This window comes from Priapulus caudatus, unplaced genomic scaffold (assembly GCF_000485595.1).
Source record: "Priapulus caudatus unplaced genomic scaffold, Priapulus_caudatus-5.0.1 Scaffold3314, whole genome shotgun sequence".
Classification (NCBI taxonomy): domain Eukaryota; kingdom Metazoa; phylum Priapulida; class Priapulimorpha; order Priapulimorphida; family Priapulidae; genus Priapulus; species Priapulus caudatus.
Window position 1 is genome coordinate 663 of NW_014580375.1, and position 8,977 is coordinate 9,639.

Here is an 8,977-nt window from a genome sequence, read left to right on the forward strand (position 1 = left end):
TTGTTGGTGTTGTTGTGTTTAAAGGTTAAAGTGGGTTAAGAGGTGAGTGGGTTTTAATGTAGTAGTTAGGACGTTCACGAGTTTAAAGGTAATGTTGTGGGTTTTTAGATGATGAGTTTGGGTTTAAGTTATGGTAGTTTTAGATTAGATGAGTTTAGATGGTATCTGGGAGTTCAGAACTTAAGTTAGGTTCATAAGGGTTTAAGGTCGAGTTTAGAGTCGTCATGAGTTTAGTTAAGGTAATAGTTGGGTTCAGTAGGCCGATTTTTGTTTGAGGGTTAGAAGTCAGAGTTTAGACGTTATTAGTCTTTATGAGTTAAATATTGTTTAGTAGTTATGTATGTTTGTTTTAGACGTTCTTGTGATGTTTAGATGTAATGGGTTTTCAGTGGTGAGGCGAGTGATGTTTAATGTTATAGTTTTTGGAGGGTGTATGAGTTTAGGGGAGGGGTGTCTATAGGCGATTGTAGAGTTTTGTGAATGGGTAGTTTTAGTGGGGGGTGAGTTTAGAGCTTATGAGTTTGATTTAAGGTAAAGGGATTAAGAGGTTTGTGGGCTCGAGGGTGTTCAGGTCTTGAGAGTTAGGTATCGTTTAGAGAGTTTTAAAGGTAGCGGTGATTGGGCTGAGGTGGGTTAAGGTAGAGTTAGACGTTTATGAGGTTGTTAGTATGTGAGGGTTCAGAGGCGGAGGAGTTTTAAGGTTAGAGGTTTTTAGATCGGTTTATGAGTTTAAAGGGATGTTTATAGAGGCGAGTGGTTGTGATAGGGTAGTAATTAGAAGTTACGTCCCGTTGTTTAAAGTGGTGTAAGGGATGTAAGGGAGGTTGTTTTAGAGGTATGAGTTTAGTATCGAGTGAGGTTAATAGGAAGTTGGGGATTAGAGTTGTCGAGTGGTTTTAAGTGTAGAGTTAGTACGTTATGGTATGTTTAAAGGTAAGGTGTGTATGTAGAGCGAGGGGTTTGGGAAGATGTAGAGTTTTAGACGTATGAGTTTAAAGGTAGGGGTATTAGGAGGCGGAGGGTGGTGTGAAGTAGAGTTGTTTTGACGTTAATGAGGTCTTGAGATTGTAAACGAGTTCAGAACCTTTCAGAGGCGTGTTGTGGTGGTTTAAGGGGTTGAACGGGAGGAGGTTGTATGGAGCGTGTGTGAGTTTTTTTTGATGTTTAGTATGGGTTTTATGAGGCGAGAGTTTAAGGTAGGAGTATTTGGAGACGTTATGAGTTTAGAGGCGAAGGGGTTTAAGGTAGAGTTTAGACGTTACGGAGTTTAGAGGTAAAGGTTTAAGGTGAGTTTATGTGTATTTGTGTACGAGTTTAGGGGATAGTAAGAGGGTTTAAGCGGCTTAAATTTGGTTATGTATTTCGCGTTAGCTGAAGTTTAGAGGTATAGTTGGGGTAGGTTTAGAGGTTGTTCTGATGAATTTTAGTCAGTAGCTTTAGTGAGTTGATGTGTAGAGGGTATGTTAGGGGGTTTATGAATGAGTGTAAGTTTTTAATGATTAGCTAAAGGTGTGTTATGATGTAGTGTTGGAAGAGGTAAGTGAGTTCACAGTCGGCTGTGCGAGCGTGCGATGTGGTGCTGGGTCGGTGCTGGTGCGTGCGCGTGGCGCTGGCGTGCGTTGCTGGGCGGGGCAGGGGCGGGCGCTAGGGGCGATAGGTGGGGCGGTGGCTGTGCGTGTGCTGTGGACGGGCGGGTGGCGGGTGGTCTGGGCGCTATGTTTGTATTTGTATTTTTTGCGTGAGCAGAGAGAGGTGGTCGCCAGGCGGTATAGGTTTTTGTTGTCGCGGGCACTTTTGATCATATTCAAGTGCGGTATTGACGGTATTTTTTTTTGGTTTGTTTTGTTTTTTGTTGTGGTGTCGCTGCATTTGATCTTTCTCTGCTGCTTTTTCTCTCATCTGCTCGTCGGTCGTCGTGTGTTCTCATATCTGTTCTCTCGGGTCTGTGTCTTTATTTGTTCTTATTTTTTCGTCTCTCTCCTTGCGTTTCTCTGCTCTCGCGTCCTGGTGGCTGCTTGTGCATCGCTTGCTTTGTTTTCTGTTTTTTTTTTGTGGGGGTTTGGGTTTTTTGGGTTTTTGTGTGTTTTTTTGTTTGGTTGATGTGTGTGCGTCTGGTTCTGTGTTCGTTTCGTTTGTGTTCTAGTGCTCGTCTCTTCGTCTGTTCTTCTCTCTCTCTCTTCCCTTTTCAACATGTTGGGGTGTTTGTGTTCAACTATCAATGTTTTTTGTTTGTTCCGTTTCTTCTGTTTTGCGCCTTTCGTGTTCCTTCTCCATTCTTGTTTGCTTTCTGTCTTTATTTTGGCTTATCTCTTCCGGTTTTGTTTTCTGCTTTATCTCGTCCTCTCGTTTCATTTTCCCTCACCCCTTCCTCTCTTCTCTCCTCCTCTCTCAGCACCTAATTTATTCTTCCCGCTCCTCTCTCTCTCTTCACAGCACCTTCTAACTCTTCCTCTCTCTCTTCTCTTCTTCTTCTTCTGTTTGCTTGGGTTTGTTGGGGGTGGGTCTTTTCTTCACCGCTTCGTCCTCTCTGTGTGGGGGGGTGTTTGGCTTTTGTCTGGCCCGTGGTTTTCTGGTTTTTTGTTTTTTTTTTTGTTGGTTTGGGGGTTTGGCCTCTTTTGCCTTATGCTTTTTCTTTGTGTCGATCGTGTGTGTGTAGTTATAGAGATATGCTACGCTACTCGAATCTAGAGTCTATTCCAACATCCTCTCTAACGATCTATCTCTATGGCTTACATCACGTGACGCTAGGGGTCGGTTTCGAGGCGCCTATAAATGTGAGGGAGGGATTTACTATACTCCGTAGGAGTGATCGGAAACGTCCGCTCCCCCGAGCCCTCGCGACGCAACGGCGCGCACGCCGCTGCTCCACAAGATCTACGTTAATAGCGGATCACGAGATCTGCAAGAGCCCGCTATAGCGTGTCGGCAGCCGGCGAAGAACGCCAGCTACGCGGCTACAAGAGAGGGCTAGTCAATGAGCCGCTGTGCCGCCTCGGCAGGATGGGAGCTCCGGGATGTACAGAAGATGCTCTCAGGATCCATAGTGGGCAACCACAGCGTAGCTGAGAACCAGGCCCAGAGCTAAGCTACACAACTCTGCCAAGCGCCAAACAAGGTGAGGTAGTATTATCGACGGGAAACACGCCGGAGAAGAGACACACGGATGAGCAATCACGCGTATCCGCCTGGTCGTCATGTCTTCAACACGCGCGCCCCGGAAACACGCACTTGACAGCACACGCATCTTTTTAAGATTTGGCGCGCATATATAGTACTATAAATAGTATATATTATATATATATTATGACAACACACACACACCATGCATGCACGGTTCTGCTAACACTGCCCATGAACATGACATATTTGAATATTAATAGGAATATATATTTTGGTTTTTTATATTTTTTTTTTTTTTTATTTAGGCAATTATCGGATCATATACAATTACAATGAGCATACATTTATACAATAAAATTCTGCAATTCATAAATTTGTGATGACGTACCAAGGATTATATACACAAAAAGCTTTGACTACACACTCATTGTTTTACATTGGTGTCCTTGTTTTGCTATGACATTGAATGCTATATTACACTACTTATCCAGCCTAACTACTCGCACCATACCCCCACCCCCAACACTCCCCTGTAGTTTAACCGTCATATCATGTGAAGGCATTCTCTATAAGACGATACAGGAACTTTTGTTGATGCTAATTTCACCAGAAATTCTTTAAGCGAAAAAATCATACTCCTCTGCTCTAATGTTCTACTTTCCATCAGCATTTCTTTAAACTATAAATAGTGAAACTGAGAATAAAACAAATTTGTCCTAATTGCTGTGTTAGAGAGTTTCGAAGTTCAATTGGCAGTATACGTAAATAAGGTTTTTCCCCTCGCTCTACCGACCCTCGGTTTAAAAATAGACATCGTCACCTTCCTTGTTTGAAACTATGGTACTTCTGACGTATAACGGTGATACTCTTCTGTCATTATAATTGTGGGCCGAGATTATTGTAATATTTTAAAAAAACCTATTGACCACTCAGTTGCATTACGACTGAACTCACAGGTACCTCAAGTTACAGCTTGAAACTCTCTAGCCCGTATTGTGTCATAGTACCTAGTTTGAGGACGACATCTAAGGGCTTTATTTTGACACTCACTTGCAGCCTAGCCTTGTGCGCTTTGTTGAGACTGCTGTACCATATACTCTTGCATTAGTCAAGAAGTGACATTGAAATTAGGTCAAAGACTGAGAATTTAGCATGTCGTGTTTAATTACTCTAGCTTTTCTGGTGAAGAAATTCAGTCTATTGTTAGCCTTTTTTATCACTTAATTCCGTTAACTACCACTCATGGAGTCTTCCAAGTCTTATTCCGTGATAGCTTATTACTGTATTTTATGTGCAATTGCACATTACATCTGATGTCACCAGTTTTGAATTATTCCTGGAGTTTGTGTTTATTTCAAAATTATACTTTCTGTTTTTTTCCAAGATGCAAGGAATAAATTATTATCATTGAGAACCATTTATTAATGGAATGAATTCTCTACTTAAGTCTTCGCTGTCTGTACCTCTGTCCACTGAAAATAGTAGGCCTGAATCGTCAGCATATCACAAAGCTTGACGTTAACTGCTCTTTGCCATGTCATTAACATAAATCATAAATACCAGCGGGTACAAAATCAGAGCCTTGTGGTACTCCAGCATGCAATAGGATCCTTATTTAGAGAAGGTACCTCCTCCATCAATTATTTGGCTTCTTTACCAGAGAGGATAATTCACGCGGATGGCGCGCGGCTGCGCGCGCACACACACACACAGCACACTACACACACACACATCACATGCGGGTCACACCACACACACACACCACACACACACAACACACACACACCACACACACACAAATGTGCCGGTTATTAACCCTCTTATCATTGAAAAAAGGCAGATCTTTAACAGATCTTTAATTACTGTCATACATCCTTCCTCTGACATATCTCTATCTTAGGCTTTATTCTAAAGGCTTTATTCACACCATTCCTGCACGACATTCCTGGTAACCTGACCTTTCTGTGACACCCCAACCCCCATTTTCATCGCAATTATTTACTTTGACGCTACCGTTATGTGACACGACCTGCGCGTGACACGACACTCACCCGGATGGCTATTCGATGTGACAGCACTTTCTCGTGACGTTTATTCTCTATGACACTACATTCGCGCGACGCACTCTTTTCCGAAGCAGGTATTCTATCTGACGTTGCCTTCCTGTGACACCTCCTTCGCTTGACAGGTATTTCTTGTGACACTTCCTTCTCGCGATAGTTTATTTCTCGTGACACTGTCTTCATGTGACAGACTACGCTTTATATTCGAAAAGTTGTTTCTTCTAGAAATTGCCCTGATATCACACTACCCGGCTGATGCAGTTATTTCGTCCAATTTAACTTCGTGTGACCGTTATTATATGCGACAGTACCTACATGATATCGTGTTAGATTCCCCGGGGAAATGTGACACTGTTAAATCATGCGTTCCGTGTCATGAATGTCGCGTTGCGTGTGATTACGTGTATTACGTTATTGTGCATCATTCCTGTTGTTTTCTCCCCCATTTTCTTCTTTGCATACGCAGACACACGTGCGTTGAATAGCGTCATTGCCAGGTGCGTGTTGGTGTGGACAACAACAACAGCATAAAATAAAATACAAAAAAGAAAATAATTTTTAATAAAACATTTTTTATCTTCTTACATTCGAAATTAAGATCACAAAACACACAGACGTGTTTCTATATATATATATAATTTAATATTATATATATATATATGTGTGTGTGTGTGTTTGTGTGTGTGTGTGTGTGTGTGTGTGTGTGTGTGTGTGTGTGTGTGTGTTTGTGTGTGCGTGCGTGCGTGTGCGTGTGCGTGCGTGTGTGTGCGTGCGCTTGCGCGTGCGTGCGTATACGCGCTATACGTATCGCTCGTAAATTCGTGGATTCCGTCGTTGCGTGAAGCGGGCGTGCATGCGCCGTTTCCGTAATTCGTCTGGTAATATCACCGGTCTCTCATAATGCGTCTGCTTGAGCTGCCTCTCACACTATCTACCCCGCAGACCTCCGTTTGCCCCGAGATTAAAAAACATAAACGGCCAGAAAACATAAATCGACGCTTCGCAGTCGTTTTTTTTTTAAAGGTAATGACTCACAGATTCCGCGCCTGTCCATCGTAAAACAACTCCACCGCTGCGTTCAAGATGAGGTTCTACCGCCAGATATTGCGCGAAAATTTGTTTTAGAACGACAGCAGACATGCCATCCGACGTTGAAAAATTCTACATGTGCCGCATGATATAACATATTATAATATCTATGTATTATAAAAGGCGTAGATATTTAACATCAATATAAAAAAAACTACTATTGCATAATGATATCGCAGGAACTTTTTCGGCGAAACTATTTCTAATTCGTTTTCGTCGCAGACATTTGATAATACCCGCACGGGCCGCACCATACATCTAATATCATGTAGACTCTCTCTACAGTTTTATTCGGCGCTACGTTATTTCCGCGCAGAGACCCACGAGCGCCATCTATCGGCGCGTTTCGCTAACATCTGCGGCAAACCTCACATGTCCGACGCAGCGCTCTGCTTGCGTTTGGTCAGCTGCACGGTCGTACCATCCGAGCTGCCCACCGCGCGCCCACCACCCCCACCGCTGCTCGTCACGTCACGCGGGACGTCGTCCGCGCCGAGTTTCGTCCGCCAGGCGTCTATATATATATATATATTGATTATTGATTATGAGTATTATTATATTACTTTTCACCAAACTAGCAACTTTTTTACTATTTACTACAAACTACTAGTACTCGTAGTTAGTTGAGTAGTCTAGTTAGTCTAGTAGAGTAGTGGTAAATACTAGTAGTTAACTTATACCACCGTTTGTCGTTGCCTTCTATGCATTGTTCCTTGTTATACACGCCCTCTTTTTCTCTCTCCCCTCTCTCTCACTCTCTCTTCCGCTCTGTCTCCCACCCCTTTCTCTCTTTCTCTCACACTCTCACTATGTCTCTCTCTCTCTCCCTCTTTCCCTATCTTCCCCCTCTCTCTGCCCTCTCTCATCACCTCACTCACTCGCTCACTCACTATAGTTCACCTTTCTCTGCCACAGCTGCTGGATGGCGCCACCGTACTTCTACTACGGATTTCTGCTGCCGCTCTGCGTCATACTCGCTTGCAACGTCGTCGTCCTTGTTCTCGTCGTCAAAGCTTTCACTTGCGACCGCAAGATGGCGCTGCGCAGCAACCAGTCGCGTCGCGTCGTCGTCGTGCGACAGCTGGTCGCCCTGGCGGCGCTTGTCGCCGTCATGGGCCTCACGTGGCTGTTCGGTCTCCTAGCGGCTGCCGGCTGGCTCGCCGGACACTATCTCTTTTGCATCTTCAACTCGCTGCAAGGTTTTATCATCTACTTCTTCGCCGTACTGAAGAGCAAGGCTGCGCGACTATAAATCGCTGCCTTTGTACAGCGAACTGTCCGCGGCCAGCATGATCACGACCAACACCAGAGGTAGCCCTGTGCGCATCAACGAAAACACAATAAGATGGCCAACGTCTAAACTTAACTTAATTAAATTTACATTAATTGAGTAATTCAATCAGTCGTTCACTAGCAAAATAACGACGTTAAACCGACCAATCAATTTTAATTACATTGAACCTCAACTTAAAACTTCAATTTTAGTTTTGTGTGTGTGCGTGTCTGCGTGTGTGCGTGCATCCGTACGGTATGTTGGTGACCGCTGCGTCCGCGATAGATTCTTTGGATGATTTATGATCGTTTTATGTGCGTTCCCTTCTTCGCTCCCGTGAATCAGAAATTTCGTATTCTTGCGGTTTATTGCATGGTTACTGTCTAATTTATCTTCAAAATAGATAAAGACTATATTATGTCTCACGAAATTACCGTTATTAAAGTTTTACATTTAACAAAAATGAAAAACAAATTAATATGGCGACCCTGATCTCAGCGCCCTCTATATCGCAGGAAAGTGAGGAAGGGCAAAGCACAGCTGACGCTGCTCCACCTGGCGGTGGCGCTGCTGTGCTTGCTTGTCATCTTTCTCGTCGGCATCGAGTTGACGGATAACTACGTCGGCTGCGTCGCCGTGGCTGTGCTGCTGCATTACTTCACGCTTGCCGCCTTCATGTGGATGCTGGTGGAGGGCTTCCTGCACTACCTGCGCTACGTCAAGGTGCTGGGAACGTACGTGCCAGGATTCATGTGGAAGGCTTGCCTGCTGGCCTGGGGTAAGTGCGTGTGTGCGTGGTGGGGGTGGGGTGAAGGGGTGAGTGTGTGTGTGCGCGCGCACGTGCCACGCACTTACCCCAGGCCAGCAGGCAAGCCTTCCACATGAATCCTGGCACGTACGTTCCCAGCACCTTGACGTAGCGCAGGTAGTGCAGGAAGCCCTCCACCAGCATCCACATGAAGGCGGCAAGCGTGAAGTAATGCAGCAGCACAGCCACGGCGACGCAGCCGACGTAGTTATCCGTCAACTCGATGCCGACGAGAAAGATGACAAGCAAGCACAGCAGCGCCACCGCCAGGTGGAGCAGCGTCAGCTGTGATTTGCCCGTCCTCACTTTCCTGCGATATANCTTCTCTTTCTCTCCCCTCCTCTCTCTCTCTCTCTCTCTCTCTCTCACCTGAACATGGCGAAGGTGAGGATCGTGCAGGAGAGACCGACGATTGACATGACGCAGCCGACAATGCTGATGATGCTGAGAATGCGCGCATGCACGTCCGGCACCGTCAGCTCCACGTTCACGTCCTGCCGACACACGCAAGCGACATTAGTATGAAGAGGAGGAAGGAGGGGGAGGAGGAGGAGGAGGAGGAGGAGGAGGAGGAGATGGAAGAGGAGGGAGGAGGAGGAGGAGGAGGAGGAGGAGGAGGAGGAG

At 45.1% G+C, this 8,977-nt stretch overlaps 2 protein-coding genes across 2 annotated transcripts in view; one reads left to right on the plus strand and one right to left on the minus strand.

Moving 5' to 3' along the window:
* Positions 1-7,193: 7,193 nt before the first annotated feature.
* LOC106819385 (adhesion G-protein coupled receptor G7-like) lies at positions 7,194-7,515 on the plus strand (the record flags this gene model as incomplete). Its single annotated transcript, XM_014824027.1, has 1 exon — positions 7,194-7,515. A coding segment is annotated over exon 1 (321 nt), but the record flags the coding sequence as incomplete, so codon positions are not given.
* Positions 7,516-7,518: 3 nt separating this feature from the next.
* LOC106819386 (adhesion G-protein coupled receptor G2-like) overlaps positions 7,519-8,977 on the minus strand; it is a 5,360-nt gene continuing 3,901 nt past the window's right edge. The window contains exons 4-6 of the mRNA XM_014824028.1: positions 8,723-8,847; positions 8,401-8,663; positions 7,519-7,589 (exon numbers count right to left, since the gene is read on the minus strand). Coding sequence (XP_014679514.1) covers positions 7,519-7,589; positions 8,401-8,663; positions 8,723-8,847 — 459 coding nt within the window. The remainder of the gene's footprint in view (positions 7,590-8,400; positions 8,664-8,722; positions 8,848-8,977) is intronic.